The sequence below is a fragment of the Ammospiza caudacuta genome, chromosome 23, assembly GCF_027887145.1.
Source record: "Ammospiza caudacuta isolate bAmmCau1 chromosome 23, bAmmCau1.pri, whole genome shotgun sequence".
In the NCBI taxonomy this organism is placed as follows: Eukaryota; Metazoa; Chordata; class Aves; order Passeriformes; family Passerellidae; genus Ammospiza; species Ammospiza caudacuta.
The window spans coordinates 2,396,808-2,417,663 of NC_080615.1; the positions used below are offsets into that span (position 1 = coordinate 2,396,808).

At 57.7% G+C, this 20,856-nt stretch overlaps 1 protein-coding gene across 1 annotated transcript in view; it reads left to right on the forward strand.

Moving 5' to 3' along the window:
* The first annotated feature begins 1,713 nt into the window (after window positions 1-1,713).
* ETS1 (ETS proto-oncogene 1, transcription factor) overlaps window positions 1,714-20,856 on the forward strand; it is a 49,380-nt gene continuing 30,237 nt past the window's right edge. The window contains exon 1 of the mRNA XM_058818972.1: window positions 1,714-1,943. Within this exon, the coding sequence (XP_058674955.1) occupies window positions 1,874-1,943 (70 nt within the window). The 5' untranslated portion in view covers window positions 1,714-1,873. The remainder of the gene's footprint in view (window positions 1,944-20,856) is intronic.

A 20,856-nucleotide genomic window follows, 5' to 3' on the forward strand; every position in this document is an offset into this window, starting at 1 on the left:
CAATCCTCTTTCCACCTTCGGATTTCCAGGTTCATTCCTGTGGTAGGTTTCAAACCACCAGCTGAGGTTTCCAGCCCTGTGCTCTGCCTGAGCTCAGGTTCTCCCGAGCCCTTGGGAATCAGTGGAGGGAAGGTTTTCATCACAGCAAATCTCTGGTCCCACTCCACTGCTGCAGGAATGGGTTGTCCAGAACTGAGCTTGCCAGTAAATTGGAAACAACGTTGCTTTAAAAACTGGGAATGTGAGAGGCTGTCACTGGGTGAGGAAGAGGAACTTGGGGCTGGAGCTCCCAGCCCAGCTTTGCCAGCTTTCAGCCCTCCTGCTGCTCGATCTGCCTGCCTTGGCAAAGCCGTGTGTGCAGCCAGAGCCGCCTCTCCTTGTCTGGCCCCGGCAGCCTCGCAGCTCTTTCAGTTGCACAAACTCCTGCTATAAATACGCCCGTGCTGCTGAGCAAGGCCCTGCTGCAGAAATGAAATGATGGGAGCTGCAGCGTTTGCATCTGCAGCTCATCTTTTGGGGCCTCGGGAGGTTTCGGGGTGTTTGCAAGCGGGACCCTGCTCCATCCAAAGGGCTGGGCAGTGACTGTGACCCCGGGCAGCTGCTCCTGCAGGCCTGTGTTCACTTGGTGAGAGCCCATCTTTGATGAGAGCAGCCTGATTTGTGTCGGGTCGGAAGCTGTTAAAGACTTTCGGAGTGACAGAACCACAAGAGTTGGTTGCTAATGACTTTTTTTCTCCGTACCGGTAAGCTGACATCTGTGAGTCATACTCTCCTTCTGCTGTGCCGTTTGTGGTCTCAAGTTTGTGCTACCTAAACACAATCAAGCAGACTTCATGTGAAAACCGATATTCTTCTGTTAACTGCATGCTGTGCTGGCATGACACTCATCTTGCACCTTCAAGATGCTTTTTATCCAGTCAGTTCCCAACTCTCTTTGGCCTTCCACCTCTGCCAAGCAGGCCAGGAACAGCCCCCCTGGCTGTCACCCACTTCAGCACGGTGTGCACTGCTCTGCCCTGGCTGTGCCCCTGACTTTGGATGTGCTCGTGGGTGGGAGAGGACCAGGCTGCTCCAGGCGGGATGATGGGAGTGTGAAGGGGAGATGGAAATGTGAGGAGATTATGTGAGCATGAAGGGGTGATGGGAGCCGAAGGGGTGAGTGTGAAAGGCAGCGGTTCATGTCGAGACAGGCACGGTGAACACAACTGGCCCGGTTTCAAGAACCATCGGTTTCAGACAGCGGCTCCAGCCAGGGCTGCCTGCAGCCAGCGTGCTCAAACTCTTATCCCGTGGTGTTTGGGGCCGGGGTGCGAGCAGAGGTCGGGGCGAAGGCCCCCTGGATGCGCTGCCCCCTTTCCCTCGTTCCCCCCTGGATGCGCTGCCCCCTTTCCCCCGTTCCCCCATGGGTGCGCTGTCCCTGTTCCCCCGTTCCCCCATGGGTGCGCTGTCCCTGTTCCCCCGTTCCCCCGGCCGGGCAGCGCCGGCTCCGCTCCCCGGAGCGCCGGGCCGGGCAGTGCCGCCTCCGGGGCGGGGCGGGGCGGTTCCTCGGCCGCTGTCACCGCTCGGGGCCGGCCCAGCGCCCTCCCCTCGGCTCAGCCCGGCCGGGGCGGCGGCGGCGGGGACGGGCGAAGCGGAGCGGAGCGGGGAGCGCAGCGCAGGCGGGAGCGGAGCGAGGAGCGCGGGAGGAAGGAAGGAAGGAAGGAAGGAAGGAGGAGGAGGAGAAGAAGCAGGAGGAGGAGGAGAAGGAGGAAGAGCAGCGGGAGGAGGGAGGCAGCGCCGGCCGCGCTGCCCTGGGCGCCCCGCTCCGCGCTCGGCGGGGCTCAGCCGCCGCCCCCCGCTCCCGGCGCGACGCCCCCGCGGCGCTGCCCCAGCCATGAAGGCGGCCGTGGATCTCACCATCATCAAGACGGAGAAGGTGGACATCGAGCTCTTCCCGTCCCCCGGTGAGCGCCGCGTCCCCTCCGCGCCCCGCTCCGCGCAGCCCCGTGCCCGGCGGCGGGGGAGCTTTGGCGGGGGGAGAGGCCGGACCGCTGGGGAGGGGTGGGCAGAAAGGTCGGTGTGGGGTTTTTTGGGGGTGTCCTTTGGAAGGGAACACGGAGCGCGCCCCAAGTCGCAGCGCAGCGGCGCCGCCCGGGCTGTGCCCGCTGCCGAAGGCGAGTTGACTTTCCGAGCGCTTTTATGACTTTCCATCCCCCTCCTTCTCTTAAAATCCACCCCGCCGCCCCTCCAGCCTCCTTCCCTCAGGCTCCTGGCATCCTTGCCGGGATTTGGGAAGCCCGTCCGGCGGGCAGGCAGGAGAGATGCGCTCCCGGAGCTCCCGCCCGTTCCCATCGCTAGCCTGGATGGATGTGCGTTTCCCCATCCCTGGCTGGAAATGCCTTGTGGGGTCCAGGCACTCGTGGTATTTGGGAAACACAACTCCAGTGCTAAATACTCTGGATTTAGCACGTTTAATCCAGGAAAACCCGCCGCTTTGATTTTTTTTTCGCCCTTCTGGAGCTGAAGAAATGGGTGGGGAGAGGGTGCAGAGAGCAACACGTTACTGGAGGGAGGCGAGAAGGGTTTTTTGTGTGTTGTAGCGGGGTGAGTTCAGCTGCTGCTGGCTGTGGTTGCTGCTCCGAGCCGAGGCTGACCAGAATAAGGGCTGCTGTTCACACACTGCTGGCGTCTGGCTGCTCGCTGAGCCCGGGCGCCCAACTCCTCTCTGCCCTGCCCAGGCGAGCTGGAGGATGGAGCTTGGAGGACCCGCAGGAAAAACAAAAAACAACCCTTTTTTCTGCATTAAACCAGTCCTGTTGCTTCATCTCTCCCTGCTGCAATTCCCACTGCGACAAACTGGAAGTTTGCTGGGTTTTGTGCAGCACCGGTGCGGCAAAGAAAATCAAATTAAAGATTGAGTTGTTTCTCTGCCGGCTAGAAAGTTTCTAGGAAAGCCAGAAGGGAGCCACAGCTCCCGCAGGCATTGGGATTTTGGGCTGCGTGTGGAAATGAAATGACAGCTGAGTGCTGGAGCCGCACAGGGGTTGGTGCTTCCACTTCAACAGATGCTGGTGCAGCATCAGCGGGGCTGCAGAGAGCTCCAAAGGCAGCATCACCTTGGCTTCAGCCGTCCGTGGGCTCCGGAGTGCCCAGCACAGGAATGTCCCCCCTGGGATCCCTCCCCGGCCGCAGGGAGCTCCCTGTGCTGGGCAGAGGTGCCAGCGCTCCCTGCCCGGGCAGCAGGGCTGAGCCTGGCCCCGGGGTGGGCTGGGGAGCACCAGGCTTCCAAATGCCTGAGGGATGCTAAAAATGCGCCTACAAAGCTGAAGTGAGAGGCTGGAGGGGAGCTGAGGACCCGTTTATGCCTCTTTCCTAAAACTCTGGTGAAGACTCATTGCTGTCCTTCAGCCTGTTTGTTCGGAGGGGAGGAAAACGGGATAGGAATAAACATCTGGGCAGTCAGGGTGGGGTGAAGTTTGCTTTTCACTCCAGAGTAAAGTATCTGTTAAAATTTGCACTCTCCTGGTGTGGGTGAGCGCTCTCACACAGGCTCGGGGTGTCGGGAGCAGTGGAATTCCCTGGTGCCTGAAGGGAGGACTCGGAGTTTCGCCCTGCCTTGAGTTCGTTTTCTTCTGTCCTGAAAGCTCTTCTGCAGCTGATGTCAGCAAACTGCTCTCAGAGCTGACCCAAAGTTGAAACTTGGGCAGGAAGAGCTCTGAAAAACACAAACCCAGAGGTAGAAATGCTCTGCCTCCCATCGGCTCAGCTGCAGCCGCTCCTGTGCTGGTGGCTGCGCTCGCTGGGAGCCACAAAGGTCAGCGCTGTCAATTAGCTGGCTTAACCTCATTTCCCCTCCAACTCTGAGAGAAAAAAGCTGCAGCTCTCTGGTTTGGTGGGATTGATGGCGAGGGAAGGAGTGTGGATGCTGCTGGGTCGTGTTCCTGGGATCCGGCCAGGGGAAGAGGGAACATCACTTCTCTCTGCTCCTGGGGGGCTCATCTGCTCCCTGATGGCTCCTGCAGCCCTGAATCCACCACCAAATGTTCCCATCGTCCTTAATTCCAAAATGGGCCGAGAAGGACTGCAGCCCCTCATCCCTTCTCACAGCAGCCGTGCTGATGTGATCCGTGGGGTTAACCCTGGGCAGGGAGGGCCCTGCAGCCTGAGGGTTTCAGCTGTGCAGGATGTTTGATGTGCCAGGTGATGTCCCGTGGAACTCTGTCCCCCCTCACCCCCCAAAACAAACCCTGCTCCACCCCACACCTCTGCCTGCAAAACTCTGGGGAGATTTGTGCTGTCCAAAGGGTTTAAAAATAACCTGGAAGGGACGTGGAGATGTAAAGCTCCAGAAAGCTTCCAAAGCCAAATCCTCCCCCTCCACCCCCACTATTAGCAGCAGGAATGTGTGAGTGAGATGAGCAGGTCAGAGCCAGAGCCCCATGGGGTGGGTTCTTCTTCAGGACACAATTCTATGCGTGGATATTCTTAGCAGGATGTGATGGAAGGGTGGTAACATCACTTGTGGTTGTGCATACATGGCTGATCCACCAAAGGCTTGGTGGGGCTTTTCTGAGACAGTAAAACCCCAAACCACACAAAATTCAACCCCAAGGGAACTTCACCTGGGGGCTGATGAAGGCTGCCCTCCACAAATCACTTTGTTTCCTGCAGCTCGGCCAAGCTGCATTTGCTGGCTGTGGGCAGCAGCTCCAGCCCTGCTGGGAGCTCTGGGCTGTAGCTGGGGCTCCCAGTGCTCATTTCTTGCTCAGGAAGCTGCAGCTTTGCCTCCCCGAGGTACCAGAGCAGGGCTGTAATCCCAGCTGTCATTGCTGACCATCCCAAGTGGGGCAGGGATGCCAAACTCCCCATCCTGCATCCAGCCCTGCTCCTGCCTCCTTTCCCTGAGGTGAGTTATGGGATTATGGGAGCAGGAGGGGGGGATTGGTTCCTGGAAAAGGGTTTGCTCTGTGCACACACAGCACAGCAATCCGGGCTCTTTGGCCCTTCCCATGCCTACCCCGAGGACAGCTGGGACATGGACACGTTGTTTCCATTGGCCTGTGCGTGGGTGGCATCCCAGGGGTGTGCTTTTATCTGGCAACAGCTTTTCCCTCTGTTAAGGATTTGGGACAACGTCACTTAGGGCTGAAGCAAGATTTTCCCTTGCAGCCCAAAGCTCTGTAAGGTTCTGGTTCTGGGTACGGGGGAGCTCCTACACAGCTCCCATGCTGCTCAGGGATGCAGGACCTGCCTGAACCGTGCTTGTCCCCCTTCCCACAGCCAGGTCAGGCTTTGCTTTCACTTTCAGCGCAGACAAATAAGGGAGTTCGCATTTACAGCGAGCCTGGCAAACGCAGAGCTCCTCCACAGAGCCTGGCCGCGGGCAAGGGGCAGAGAAAATCCCTTTTCTTTGCGTTTAGGAGGGAATCCTTCATTCTGGTCTCTGCCTTGTCTAGGGAGGGCAAGTTTGCAGCCATCCCTGGCTCCAGGTGTGCACGGAATGGGGTCACAGCTGGAGCAGCCCGACCAACGGGGGCAGTTTGCTGAGCTGCTCGGGGTGAAAGTGCCCCGGGACTTGGGACATTATTCTCAAAAAGACAGGTTTGATCCTGCCTTATCCTCGCAGGGCTGAGCCCTCCAGCTGTGTCAGCTGCTGTGTGACTCAGTTTCCCTGCTGCTGACCGGCGCTGGCTCCTGCATGGCCACGTTTTGTTTCCATGCAGGATAAAACACAGCGGAGAGCCCCAGCATTTCCCTCTGAGCCCCAGCATTTCCCTCCGAGCCCCAGCATTTCCCTCTGAGCCCCAGCATTTCCCTCCGAGCCCCAGCATTTCCCTCTGAGTCCCAGCATTTCCCTCCCTGCTCCGGCACCTTCTGTGTCCCCCTCTGCCTCAGTGGCGCTGGGAGAGCTCACCTGTCCTGCCAGGGACACCCGGGATGCCAGAGCCTGGGGAAGGAAGGCAGGGATTGGTGTTTCCAGGGATGCAGGGAATGGCATCTGCATCTTTTGGAACGCTTTGCTCTGCAGTGAGCAGAGGTGAGCGCTGGGCTCGTCTGGGGATGCTCTGTGTGGGCAGCAATGATCAGCAGCGGGGCTGAGGCTCAGCAGTGCAGGGCTTGGGGCCGCTCTCGCGTTTTCGGTGCTGATTGCCTGCGGAGGAGGTGAGAACTCGGCTGAAGAAGAGCAATTACCTCTGTATGCGCTGCCAAAATGCCCATTACTGTGGTATCCAGCCGGGATGCGGCCATGAGAGGTGCCCAGGAGGGGGGACTGGCTGCACTTGGCTGCCACCAGCTTCAAGTTTTTTAGTGTCGGCTTCCCATCGAAGCTCTGAAAAGGGGTGGAAAGAGGGCAGCTCACGGAGATGTCCTTCAGGGACACATCCACAGAGCACACATCCCTGGTTTTTAACCTGGTACAGGGAGGGAGATTTCCAGGGAACAGGAGCAAACCCCGTTCCTTTCACGTTTCCATCCCGAGCTCCCCAAAGCACGCACCAAGTGTGTAATTACAGTGTGGTTCCATGAAGTGGCCCCTAATTTGCCATGTAATTACAGCGTGCCATGCTTTGATGGGCCTTACAGAACGCAGGGATAACACAGGCTCATGCTGGAATGCTGTGCTCCTGCTCTCCAAAGGAGCTGCTGAGACATCCTAGGGCTTCCTGCACTCCCAAATCCTGAGCAGATTGCAGGCAGGCAGCGAGGGGCTGGGACTCCAGCAGGACTGGGGCACGCTGAGTTTTGCCACGGGATTATCACAGAATCCCAGAATGGTAGAATGGTTTGGGTTGAAATCCTTAAAGATCTCACCTGGGAGATCTCCCATTACCCCAAGTTCCATCCAACCTGGCCTTGGGCACATCTAGGAATGGGCCAGCCCCATCTTTTCTGGGAGCCAGCTCTGGATTTGCTGCTGTGGAGCTGCAGGCTGCCGTGGCAATGATGGGAAAAAGTGGAAATCCACAGTCACGTTCCTCTGGAATGGATCCTGCTGTGTGAGGAGCTGGGGCAGCTGCATCAGGCTGAGGGTGCACAGGTTGTCCCAGAGATTAAAGCCTCAGGTGGGTGTGAGTAGGACCAGACTGTGTGAAACACATCAGGGATGTGAACTGGCAGAGCTGCCACCCTAAATGGCTCCTGTCAGTTGTGGCACCAGGATCTGCTGGGATTTTGGGGAATGAATCCAAGTAAATCTGTCCCAGATAAGGCAGGAGAGTCTTTTCCATTTTGCACTGTCAGCTGGTCCTTGCATGGCACACGGTGAGGGAATGGCAGGATGTAGGACAGCAAGTGTCACTGCTGTCCCTGATCCAAAGGATGCAGCTCTGGCACCCTCCAGGCTGGCAAGGCTGGCTTGGTGGAGCACCCGTGCTGGGTAGGAGCGTGCCAGGGCGCTGAGGAGGTGCACAAGGAGGGATGATCTGCTGTATTGGAGCACTAAAACTGCCCTGGAGCCAGGGCCTGGCTGTTCATTGATCCCGGGATCCCTGTGGGAATTGGGGTGTTCCATAGGGGCGAGGCTGTGCCTCTGCAGGCTCAGCCCTGACTCCCCAGTTTGCTTTTGGCTGGGAGCTCCTGCTGGATCTCTGCAGAGCCTCCTGGTGCAGCTCCAAGCCCCATCCCAGCAGGAGCCAGTGGCACAATCTGCAGCTGATCTGAGCAGCACAGCTGTCTCACAGCCAAAATTCAGGCCTGCAGCCCTTTCCTTGTAACCCCATGCCACAGTTATCCATCTCAGCTCTTTTGTTCCTCTTCCGTGACTAAGCTGCTCGCTGCCTGTGTTTCTTTTTTTTTTCCTTTCTTTGTGTAGTTTATAATCTTCCAACGAGATACAGACAAAAATTTGTTTGCAGCGCTGGCCAAGAAGGCTCTTGTTTCCCTGGCACAGGGCCATGCTTACATCTCCAGTCAAAATACTGCTGGTTAAACAATAAATATTTATTGATTCTCCTACGAGCTCCTACATTTTTCCCAGGTGCAGTGGAATTTGAGGGGGGGCAGCACTTGAGTGCTGCCCATGGCAGAGCTGGGAGATGGCTCTGCAGATAATGGGCCTGGAGTGGGATCTGCTCCTTCAGAGGTGACTTTGGAAAGCTGGGCTGGGTGCTGTACAAGCCCTGCAGAGCTGCTCTCATCTCCCCAGCCCAGCTTCCCCAGCTTTGGGGATTTGTGCCTGCAGGCTTCCCTGGCAGTGATGGGAAAATGTGGAAATCTAAAGTGGCTTCATGTGCCTGAATATCGCCTGGAACAGGGAGGGATAGTCTGGGATGAACACTGAGCTGGAGGCCAAGTGCACAGAGTTGGCAAAAAAAGAAATAAATCCTTCAATCCCAGAATGGTTTGGGCTGGAAGGGACCTTAAAGCTCATCCAGTTCCACCCCTGCCATGGCAGGGACAGCTCACACTGCACCAGGTGGCTCAGGGCCCTGGCCAGGCTGGCCTTGGGCACTGCCAGGGTGGTTTCAGTTTGCAGTTTGGTGTGGGGGCTCAGCTGTGGTGTCTCAGTGTCTCACCCTGGCTCTGGAACCTTTCAAAGGCTGCCTGAGCCCTGCAGGGCTGAGGGGGAGGCAGAGCTGCTCTGAGGTGTTCCATCCTCCTCCTGAGGTGGCTGGCTCAGAGTAGCCCTGGATGGGTCACTGCTCTCTCACTACCATCTCTTTCTGAACTGAAACTCTGCATTTTTATGTTGAGGTTTTGGTTTGTTTTTTTTTTTTTTTTTTTTTCAGTCAACTGCCAAAACTCCCAGATTTGCTGCTCTGTCCCATGAACATCAGCAGCTCATGGCAGCAATGCCCCCTGTGCAGGACCAGGCAGGTGACACGTTTGTCCCTGTCCCCTCCCCTGACCTTGCAGAGTTTCCTGGCCCTGCAGGCTGTGTCCTGCTCTGGGCAGGGCAGGTGGGGCTGGTGTTTGCAGGGAGGCAGGAAGCTGCTGCAGCACAGCCCCTCCATCCCACATCTGGTTCCTGGAGCTCGTGGATAAATATAACCTGCCAGAGAAATATCACAAACACACCGAGAAACAGCAGCTTGCTTGCCCAGAGAGGAAAATCCCCTCCTTTCTGTGGCTCCCTCTGCTCTGGGAATGAGGATTGGAGTCATTGTGACAGCCCTGGTTGTGGATTGGGATGTGCAAAGTCCCAGGGCTCTGTCTGGCTCTGAACTGGGCTCTGAGGCTGGAATTCCCATTCATTCAGCTCCCAGTTGCTGCTGGGCACAACAGCAATACCTGCTCCAGCAATTCCCTGCTCTCCACCTTTTTTCCTTGTGTTTAAACCTTTCCTATACAGCCAGAAGAGCAGAGACCTCCAGCTCAGGTGGCTGGGGCAGGAACCCCGGGGATATTTGGGCTGGAACAACATCCTGGGAGAGTGCAGGGAGCACTGCCGTGCTCTGGGCTGTGGCTGTGTGTAGGATATCTTCCCACTGAATCCCCTTCTGGGATGGCTGTGAGGCTGCCTCCTCACCCCAGCTGAGCATCCAGAGCTTGCTAATGAACAAAATGCATTTTCTTACACGGAGTGGATTCTAAATTGGCTCCACATGGGTTCTGTAGGTTGTGGCACTTTCCCGGAGGGTGATGGCATGAGCAGGAATGTGGGATTGATGAAAGAAGCCAGACACTGAGTCAAAAGCTCCCCCTCTCCCCTCGCCTGCCCCCTCTCTCTCCCCCCATCTCATCTCAAATATTTGACGTGATTCCAAGGCATTCTTCTCATGGCTGGTGGGGAGTGCAGGAGAAGCCAGCCCAGGGACTGAGCTTTTCTTTAGAAGTTTCTTTCTAAAGCTTTGGGGCCTTGCACCCCAAAAGATGTTGAGAAAAGGTTTGATGAGAGCTTGTTTTTAGGGAAACTGAGGCACAGCACTCCCATTCCACGCTTTCAGGGAGGAGGGAGCATCCTCAGCTGGGTGCTCCAGGTCCCCCTCTGCTTGCAGGATTCCTGCTCTCCACGCTCTGTGTTCCACTGCCCGGCTCCTCCCCAGCAGCAGGCAGGCCTGGAGCCATCCACCCCCCAGAATTCCCAGTTTGGGGGTGCTGGGATACTGGGGCAGGCTCAGCATCCCTCGGGAACCAAGTCAGGCACGGCAGGATGGGGCTGGCTGCCATCCCCTGGGATGCTGCCTCTCCTGGCACGGCCTTGCAGGGTAACCCTGCTCACTCAGGGAATCTGCCCCTGCCAGCAGCAGACCCCAAAAGCTGAAGCTGGACACTGGGCAGTGCTTTGGGGTTGTTTTGTGTTGTTTACCCCCCGTTGTCAGCAGTTTTTATCACAATAATCAAACTGTGGCTTTTTGACCCACATGAAAGTTTTTTTCAGAGGTGCCTGCATGTGTTTGTGCAAAGCCACTGAATTTTGGTCACTGCTCTGGGAGCAGAAAAGGGGATTTTTGCTTTCTTACCTTTTAGTTTTGAGCAATTGTTTACCGAAACCTGAACCCTCTGAAGAAACAACTTGCAAAAGCTGAGTAGTCCTGGCTTTTTCCACTGGAAAATTAAAAAAAGATGGAGTGGGACACGTGAAATTTGGGCCTTTTTTTTTCCCTTCTTTTTTTACCCATTATTGTTAGAAGCGGTTTGAAAATGCAATGCCAAGAGCTTTCTCTTTTCAAGTGCTCGAGGCACGTTACCCAACTGCTCCGTGCCTCAGACTGCTCCATGAGGTCAGCAAACGCAATTCCTCCTGCTCTGCAGCTGGAGGTGAGGAAAAGCTCCTCTGCTCAAGCCCTGCCATCAGCTCCAGGCTGCAGAGGAGCTTGGGAGCAGCACCGGTGGCATTTCCCAAGCCCATCCTTGTCAAGGGCTGCCAGGAACTTCGGGCTTGGGGTCTGGGGCTGTGATGGGGTCTGGGAAAGCTGGAACAGTTTCCAGCAGCAGCAGTGGGGTCTGGGAAAGCTGGGACAGTTTCGCTTTCCAGCGGGGTTTGGGAAGGCTGGGGCAGTTTCCAGGGGCAGCAGTGGGGTTTGGGAAAGTTGGGGCAGTTTACCTTTCCAGTGGGGTTTGGGAAGGCTGGGACAGTTTCCCTTTCCAGCAGCAGGGTTTGGGAAGGCTGGGGCAGTTTCCAGTGGTATCTGTGGGGTTTGGGAAGGCTGGGGCAGTTTCCAGGGGCAGCAGCAGGATTTGGGAAGGCTGGGGCAGTTTCCCATGGCAGCAGCAGGATTTGGGAAGGCTGGGGCAGTTTCCAGGGGCAGCAGCAGGATTTGGGAAGGCTGGGGCAGTTTCCAGGGGCAGCAGCAGGATTTGGGAAGGCTGGGGCAGTTTCCCATGGCAGCAGCAGGATTTGGGAAGGTTGGGGCAGTTTCCCATGGCAGCAGCAGGATTTGGGAAGGCTGGGGCAGTTTCCCATGGCAGCAGCAGAATTTGGGAAGGTTGGGGCAGTTTCCAGGGGCAGCAGCAGGATTTGGGAAGGCTGGGGCAGTTTCCAGGGGCAGCAGCAGGATTTGGGAAGGCTGGGGCAGTTTCCCATGGCAGCAGCAGGATTTGGGAAGGTTGGGGCAGTTTCCCATGGCAGCAGCAGAATTTGGGAAGGTTGGGACAGTTTCCAGGGGCAGCAGCAGGATTTGGGAAGGCTGGGGCAGTTTCCAGGGGCAGCAGCAGGATTTGGGAAGGCTGGGGCAGTTTCCAGGGGCAGCAGCAGGATTTGGGAAGGCTGGGGCAGTTTCCAGGGGCAGCAGCAGGATTTGGGAAGGCTGGGGCAGTTTCCCATGGCAGCAGCAGGATTTGGGAAGGCTGGGGCAGTTTCCAGGGGCAGCAGCAGGATTTGGGAAGGTTGGGGCAGTTTCCAGGGGCAGCAGCAGGATTTGGGAAGGTTGGGGCAGTTTCCCATGGCAGCAGCAGGATTTGGGAAGGTTGGGGCAGTTTTCCTTTCCAGCGGCAGCCGCGGGTTTTGGGATGCGGAGCTGTCCCGGTAGCCGTGGCCCGGCGAGGCCGCTCCTCTCTCGGGCTCTTTCCATCCCTTTAAGCGGCTCCAGATTTGAATTTGGCTCCAAAGGCCGGAACATGAAAGGCCCCGGCCGTGAGCCTGTTTGCCTTCGAGCGGGATGACTCGCACCATTCCTGCTTCCAAGCAGCCGAGCGCGGAGCAGCCGGGGCCATATGGATCCTATAGAGTGACCCGAGCGCCCGGCGAGCGGCACAGCGGGACGGGGATGGGAGCGGAGGGATCAGGAGGGGCTGTCCGTGCTCTGTCACCCCCGTGCCGGACCCTTTCCCCCCTTCGGTGTCTTCAAGAGCTTCTGCCTTGCGTGGCTGTCGGGCTGCTCGTCCCTGGCACTCACTAAGAGCCAAAGTACGGCTGAAAGAAATCTCAAAAATAAAAGGGAAAAGGGGGATAAGACCCCGGAGGAAAAGGAGGAGAGGGAAGGGGAGGGAGGATGGTGTGCCTTTAAGCCGCGTGTGTAAGTGCTGGCTAATCTGGTGACTAACTCCGTGCGCGGCTGCCAAGCCGGGATCCATCCCCAGCCCAAGGCTCGGGAGTCATCGGGTCCCTCCCTGCCCCATCCCGCGCCCCGCCGGGCGCCAGCCCCCCCGGCCCCCCGCGCTCCCCATGGCAATTTGTTTACTCATCTGGAGGGCACAGCCCCGGCGGTCTCTTGACTCAGCAGTCCGGGGCCGATGGGAGCTGCGGGAGCAAATTCCAGGCAAGAAATAATCTCATGATTTGTCTCGGAAAAGATTGCTCCGCAAAGATCCCCTGACGGTCACGGAGCGCTCCGTGCCGGCCCCTCCGGCAGAGCCTGACCAGGCTCCCGATTTCCCAACCTCGGGCGGCCGGCCAGGGATCCCGGGGGACTCACTGCAGCTTTCTCCCTTGGAAAAACAGGGATGGACTCAGACATAGGGGATGGCACAGGGGCCTTGGAGCTGATGTCTGTCCCCCCGGGACACAGGGAATGGGGAGCTGGGGCTGGCTGGCCAGGGCAGGGGGCCCAGAGCTTGGGGCTGTGTTGGTTTTTGGGGCATTCCTCCTTTTCTTCCCCTCCACTTTCCTGGGAGGGTTTAAGCCCTTCCTTCATCCCCAGGCAATTTGGGTTCCTCCATCTGTGTTTTTGCCCAGGCACTTGCATCACCCCCGGGAGGGCTGGCACTGAGGATGACTTTCCAAGCACATTTTTCCTTAGGCTTTTTTCCCCCTCCTGTTGGTTCTTTTTCATCCTACATTTCTCTCATCCTGGTCTTTTTTCCCACCTCCTCTTCATCCAGAGTAACTGGATTTCCATCCCACTCTGAGGGCTCTTTGGGAGGTCTGGTCCCATACCCAGTGTGGGATTACACCAAATTGGGAAATAAGGATCTTTACAAACATTTTCTGGCATTTTTTCTGGAAGGAAAGCCCCGGGGGTGGGCAGGGCTGTTGGGCTGACAGCTCCTGTGCCTCCTCCTCAGCTGGGACCAAGGCTTGGGATCACTCAGCTCCTGGGGCCATGCCAGGTCCCTGGAAGGGAGCTGGTCCAATGCACGGTGCCATTGGAGATGAAGGGAGAGGAACCAGCCTTGGATCACTGAGAAGTCACTCCTGGAGCACCAGGAGCTCGGGGCCAAGCTCCCAAGGGAATCTCACACCCCTCAAACCACACATCCACATCACTGCCAGAGCTCCTCCAGCCTCCTTAGGGTTGACAGAGGATTCCTGGAGTTCCTGGCAAGGGCTCCCAGCTCCCGAGTCCCAAATGCCGCCCCCTCCACCCCCTCCTCCATTGAGTGTCTCCTAAAGAGCCTCTTGGCGTGAGCAGCCGAATTCAATCAGCCCTTTCACCATCTGCTCCAGGCACTTCTGCCGGGGAGGGCTCGGGGCCAGCGAGGCTGTAATTCCTTAATGGCTTCCGGATGCTCCGCGGGGTGGATGCGAGGCCTGGGAGCGTCTCAGCCTCTCCCCCAGCCCTCAGCGAGGTTTCCAAGCTCAGGCTTCCTCTGGGCAGATCCCAGCACCTCACATTTATCCCTGCCTGCCCTTCTCTCTTCCCAGTGAGGCCAGGAGCTGACATAATCCATCCTGGACAGCGCTTGGCTCTGGGATGGGAGGGCTGAGCCTGATGGGGCAGCCCAGCTCCTCTTTGGCAGCTTCTCCCAGCTCACTCCCACCTTCATCTTCCCAGGGCTTGCTCTGGCCCAATCCCTGCACTGGTCCCTTCCCTGGTGGGAAGTTTCCTAGAAGTAGGAGCTGGAAAAGAAGAACTTGAGGATTGGGAAAACCCTCACTCCTGTGCCTGAGGATACTGGAAACCCGGATGCTGCGTGGTGTGACACACCTGGGCAAAGCCCAGGAGCCCTGTGCTCAGCCTGGGATGGAGATGATTAATCCAGGAGCTCTCCTGGAAAATCCCTTTGTTGGTTTTCTTGTCTGCTTAAAAATTAATAAACCCAGGAGAATTGTTCTTGGGAAGTTGTGAAATGAAATGACTTTGGCACCGCTGCTCCTGAGGCTGGCGTGGGCTGCAGAGCTTTGGTTCCCAGGTTTTTCCCAGGCCCTTCCTGGCCTCCACCACTGGGGGAGCTGAGCTTGGGCAGGGGACAGGGAGGTGAAATGGTGCAGGGCTGGCAGGAGCACCCAGGGTTGGCCTTGTCCTGGTTCCCTCCTGGTCCCAAATGGGAAGCTGGCTCTCGTTCTCCTCTCAGCAATCCCTTGGCTTTCATGGCTTCCAGCCCAGCCAGGAAAAGGCTCCTGTCGTTGTGGCTGCTGGGATCATCTGCTGCTGTGCAGGGCCTGCCTGGGGCTGGGGGGATGTGCAGGGTGTGGGACATGAATTGTTCCCCATGGAGGGGTCAGTGGTGCCATCAGCACAGCCACAACCCCAGGAGGTGTCACTGGCTCAGGTGGCAGGGCAGAAGGAGCATCTTCTCCTCTGCTGTCCAGCAGGTTCTCCCTCCCTCCCTCCCTCCCTCCCTGGGAGATGCAGCTTGGGAAGGTGCTGGAGCATGCAGGGGCTGCTGTGAGCTGCCCTGGAGGGGTTTCAGCTGCAGGGGGCTGCTGGGTGTATTTGTGTGTGTTTGAGTGTGTGCTTGTGAGCCTGGCCAGGGCACCCTCAGAGGGGGTCATGGTACTTGTGAGGGCAAATCTCCAGGGCGGTAAATGCAGGGATGCAAAGGAGCCAATCCATAAGCACAGAGGGGAATTGGAGACGTGTGGATCATTACCTGCCATCTTTTGGAGTTGACTGTTTGCTCTAAAGAGTTATAAATAATTTTGTTGATTAAAAATGATTGATTATTCTTGGTCTAATATTATTTAGGCAGAGCAAACAGTGCTGAGATTTACCAGCTGCTCTCTGACCTCCCAACCCTGATGTGTTTGCAGAAAGCCTGTGCAATTATTTGTTTGATTTCAAAGCTAAATATCCTAATCTTCCCTCTCCGCCTTTGGAAGCTGCAACTGGGCTGATAAGGGAGGGCAGCCCTGGAGTCCTGGTGTGCAGAGGGGTGAGGGGGACATGGGCACAGAGGGGTGAGGGGGACATGGGGAGGACAGGGCTCCTGTGAAGGAGCTCTCGGGCTGCTCCTCCTCCTCTTCCTCCTCCCTGTGCCCTGCACACGCTCGGCACTGGTGAGGCCTCACCTGGAGTATTGCATCCAGTTCTGGGCCCCTCAGTTTGGAGGGACATTGAGATGCTTGTGCGAGTCCAAAGGAGAGCAACGAGGCTGGTGAGGGGCTTGGAGCACAAGCCATATGAAGAACGACTGAGGGAGCTGGGGTTGTTCAGCCTGGAGAAAAGGAGACTCAGGGGTGACCTTATCACTCTCTTCAGCTTCCTGAAGGGTGGCTGTGGTGAGCTGGGGGTCGGTCTCTTTCTCCGGGCAACAACAGACAGAACAAGAGGACACAGTCTCAAGCTGCACCAAGGGAGATACAGGCTAGAATTAAGGAGGAAGTTTTTCACAGAAAGAGTGGTCAAATACTGGAATCATCTATCCAGTGAGGTGGTGGAGTCACCATCTCTCGAAGAGTTTAAAAAAAGACTGGATGTGGCACTTGGTGCCATGATCTAGTTGAGGTGTTAGAACATGGGTTGGACTCGATGATCTTAAAGGTCTCTTCCAGCCTAGAAATTCTGTGATTCTGTGGGCGCAGCAGTCCCGATGTGCAGGATGAGGAGCTGTCGCAGCTGTCGCAGTGGGGCTGGCCGGGGTCCCCGCAGCAGCCAGGGACGCCGGGGATGTGACTGGTGCTGCATTGAGCAATGCCGGCTGTCTGCTGGTGCTGCCCTGCGGGGAAGGGGTGCCCGGCGAGGCTGCGGAGGAGGGCTGGGACAGGCGGGAATCTGCAGCTGCCGAGCCGTGCAGGGCTCGCCCAGCGCCCGTCGCCCGCGGCAGCGAGCGGAGGTGACCCGGAGCTCCCTCGCTCCTCCTCGTCATCCTCTGATCCTCCCGCATCGCCGCCTTCCTCCGTGCTGCCAGCGTCCTGGGGGACGGTCTGGCCGTCAGGAACATCCCCAGGGACCTTCCCCATTGGTGCCGCGGCAGGTCCGGCTCTCACACGCATTCCCGGGGGATGAATGGAGCTGGTGAGCGCAGCAGAGGCTTTGATGTGGTCGGACGGATCGGGGGTTGAACATCCCCCCAGCCCCGGGCACTGCCACTGCCCTGCCATGTGCTGCCTCGTGTCTGGCGTGACTCGGCCCGGGGGCAGGGGCTGGGCCTGGACACAGAGGGATCAGTCTGAGCAGGGAAATCAGGGCAAGGTTGGGAATTCCTCGGGACAGACATTGGAGGTGCTTGGCTGAGCATCTCCCTGTCTAATCCCTTCCCAAGGCAAGGGAATTGAGGCTTCTGTTAGGATCCCCCAGCAGCAGGGACAGCTCTGGAGTCCATCAGCCTCAGAAATGTCTCGTGTCCTGCTGATGGACAGCACAAATGATGGGGTTTTATCCAGGGCATGGAGTCATTGCACACGGATCACCGGGATTGTGGGATGAAAACATCCCGAGCTGTGAGGTCATGCGTGGCTGCTCACAAAGTGTGCTGGCACAGTTTGTTCTTCAGGAGTGTCTGAGCCGGCTAGGAGGGTTGGGATCCTTTGTGAGTGATGAAAGAGCTCAGCTTGAGTGAAGGTTCCTTGGCCTTCCTCCTGCTGCGAGGGGACAGCCCTGCCAAGAGATCTCAGCCTTCCCTTTTCACACTTCCCATCCTGACAGCATCTTCCCCACACGATGTTCTGCCAATTATCCTCAACCTGGCCTTGCTACATCCCTGCTCTCCCTTGCTGGGAGACTCTGGTGCATGGCTTGGCAGCCCCAGCCTGCAGCAGCAGCTGGAGGTGCTGGAGCTGAATCGCCTTTGTGTCTGTTCCTATTCCTGGGTGATGATGAAGGACAGGGAGATGAATATCTGCAGAAGAGTCTGAGGGTTTGTTTGGATGGATGGAGAAATGTTCCATCTGAACTGCCTGGGGAGTACCTTGGGAGCATCCCAAGGGTGTCTCTGCAACCCAGGGAAAACCCATGGCAGGGTTCTGGGATGGGCTCATTCTTCTCTTGGGATAAACCCTCCAGTCCCATCCCTCCCTCAGCAAAGATGCCAGAAATGGCAACATCAGCCAAAGAGTTGAGGAGAGAGCAGCAGAACTCCTGGGTGTGACCAGGCTGTAAGGGAATGGGAGCTCTCAGGTGGATGTGTGTGACCCTGAGCACCATGCCCTGAGTGCTGGAGCCCAGGTGGGATTGCTCTGGTGGGCTCAGGCTGGGCTCCTGCAGCCCTGCAAGGCTCTGGGGGCACGGCTGGCACTGAGGGCTCCTCAGCCTGGGGACAGTGAGTAGCTTCAAGCAGCTTCTGGTTGTGAGCCTGTGAGCAGCTGGGCTCTGTGCCAGCAGCAGGGCACTGTCTGTGCTCATCTGTGCTCATCTGTGCTCAGTGCTGAGTGCTGGGGCTTGGCAGGGGTTTTTCCCTTTTTCCCCATTGCTGTTGAGCAACCCGAGCTCTGTGGGGTGTGAGCAGCAGGGCTGGGTTGAAAGGAGCATCTCCCGGAGGTGGGGCATGACCTGGGCTGGCTGGTTCCACCTGAGCTGCCTCCAGTGTGCTGGGTGTCCCTGACAGGCTTTTCCAGGGCTGGGTGTCCATGGCAGGCTGGGTGTCCCTGGCAGGCTTTGCCAGGGCTGGGTGTCCCTGGCAGGCTTTTCCAGGGCTGGGTGTCCATGGCAGGCTGGGTGTCCCTGGCAGGCTTTGCCAGGGCTGGGTATCCCTGAGAGGCTTGTCCAGGGCTGGGTGTCCCTGACAGGCTGGGTATCCCTGACAGGCTTGTCCAGGGCTGGGTGTTCCTGACAGGCTTGTCCAGGGCTGGGTGTTCCTGACAGGCTTTTCCAGGCTCAGCAGCGCGTGTGCCCTGCCCTGCCCGGGGATTAGAGCGTTTAGAGGCGCGGTTAGCAGGGATTAGGGTGATTAGGGGAAGCCTGGCTCACAGGCGATCCCAGCCTGGAGGTGAGGCGCTAATCCTGCCTGCAGAGGGACGCTGCTGCTGGGATATTCCATTGGGAAAGAGGCAGGGAAGCGATGGCTTTGCCTCCTGAGCAGGAGGGGTTTGGGCAGGTGGAGGTTCCTCCTGGCTGGCTGCAGCCTGGAGCCTCCACAGGGGTTTAAAGGGCCTGGACTGTGCCCTCAGGCCAGCGGGCTCGGAAGAGCCTGGTGGAAGTTGTAGGTTGTGATGCTGTTAAATCTGAAGGGGCTGCAGAGGCCATTGAGAGCTGATTCAAGAGTGGCAGGGTCTGGTGCTGAGCTGCTGCTGGAGCTGAGCCACTCCAGCCTTGTAGCATCTTATCCTGGAGCTCTCGGGTGGATTGGGTGGGGAGGGACCTTAAAGCCCATCCCATCCCATCCCATCCCATCCCATCCCATCCCATCCCATCCCATCCCATCCCATCCCAGATCAGCCCATCCCATCTCACAGGCACCTTCCCTATCCCTGTCCAGCCTGGCCTTGGACACTTCCAGGGATCCAGGGGCAGCCAGAGCTGCTCTGGGCAATGCTGGTGGAACTTGATTGATGACCAATCTTGTTTCTGATTTCTTTCATGGCTCCAACAAGTGCTGTTAAGCCATGGCCATGTTCCCCAACCTCAGAGGTGCCTGAATCTCCCCAGGGTTTGCTTTATCCATCTGTGCTCCTTCCAGCAGCTGAAATAGGGAGGATGGGATGAATCCTCAGCTGAGGGAAGCCCCTGAGCTGCTGAAGGAAGAGGAGCTGTGGGCCCTGGCCCCGCTGAGCTGGGGGAGCTTTCCCATAGTCACAGTGAGTGTTGACTCAGGGGCTGTGGTTAAGCTCAGCTTCAGCCCTGGCCTTTCTCTAGCACTTCATTCTCCCCACAAAAGCCAAGCACAGAGCGAGCTGCCCACCAGGCTGCTCCCCTGCGAGCTCCTGGGACTCTCAAGGATGCTGCTTTCCCAGGATTGCCATCCAACACCCACGTTACACAGCAGGGAGAGCGAGGGAGGAGAAGGAGCTGCAGCCTGAGCAGGGCAGGCTGTGACTGATGGTGGCTGCAGAATCCTTTCCCTGGGCTTGGTTCCTCACAGCTGCCAAACCCAGAGCCAAACCAGCCCTCCCTCACCTGGTGCTGCTCTGTGGCCAGTTTTCCTCATGGCTCGCAGGGCTGAACCCCAAACCCGAGGCTGAGCAGAGCATCCCAACACCTCACCCACAGCCAAACCTCCCCCCCTGGTGCTCCCAGTGCTGAGAGCCCAAACCTGGGACAAAATGCTTTTATTTGCATTTAGGGAGGACAGTGCTCAGGCCCGTTTTGAGGGGAAGAGCTGGCCCCCATGGCACACCACATCTCCCTAAGAAAACTGCTGAAAAAAGCCGGCTTTGTTGGGCTTTCTGCAGTGCTAAGCACTGTGGGCTTTCGGTTTCCTCTCTTGTTTTTCTCTTGAAGTCCAGCTTTCATCTCACAGTATTTATTTTTCACTGCTTGAAGGAGGGGAAAAAAAGACTTATTTTTCTTCTCTTTTTTATTTTTTTGTTGAAGAAATATATTTATTTTAAATTAAAATAGCAAATGTCTGCACCTTTTGTGCCATCCTTGCAGAGGGAAGCAGGGCCGGTCTCTGGCATGTTGCTGCAGGAAGGGGACCCAAATCTCCCCCATCTGCTCCCATCCCATCCCCAGCAAAAACCCCTTGCTGTGCTTATCCCTTCTCCCCATCCAGATTTCCTTCTGGTCCCTTTTTTTCCAGCTTTCTGTCCCACTTTCCCTTTCCCCCCCTGGAATCTCGCTGCCCTTTGGGTCCGAGGAGCCCTAATTGGAACAGGCCGGCTCCTCTCCTGCTTCCTGCGTGGGAGTGAGAGGCAACGCTTGTGAAAACAGTTCAAAAGTGCACACAAATTTTTGCCTAATCCTGCCTAAATAACAGGGGGCTCAGCCAGGGTTGGTGTCCCAGCTCCAGGGCTGGGGGCACCTGGGAAAGGCAGAGCTGCCCCAGGGGCTGGAGGAGCCTGGGGGTGCTGGAAACCCGAGCTGGGGACATGGGGACGTGGTGGGGACATGGTGGGGACGTGGTGGGGACGTGGTGGGGACGTGGTGGGGACGTGGTGGCTCCACGGTGCCTGGCAGCCCTGCTGGGGAGCGTGGGAAGGGTCTCAGCTCCCAGCCCCCCTCTCCCCAGCCTGCTCTGATTCTGAGAAAGGTTCTGTGCTGCTGAACCCTCCCAGCTGGGGCACGTTGGGAAATGTGTGCTGCGGCTTCCCCCAGCTCCAGCTCTGCCCTGCTCTGGATCCCGGGGAAAGCTGGGACAGAGGGGCTCAGGGAGATGAGCTGGGATGGGCTGGGGGGGAACCATGGCCTTGGTGGGCACAGACTCACTGTGGGCATGGGGGAGAGTGAACTCCTGGCACCCTCTGGGAAACTCCTGCTCCATCCTCACCCAGCAGTGGGGGGACATCCTGGAGCGTGG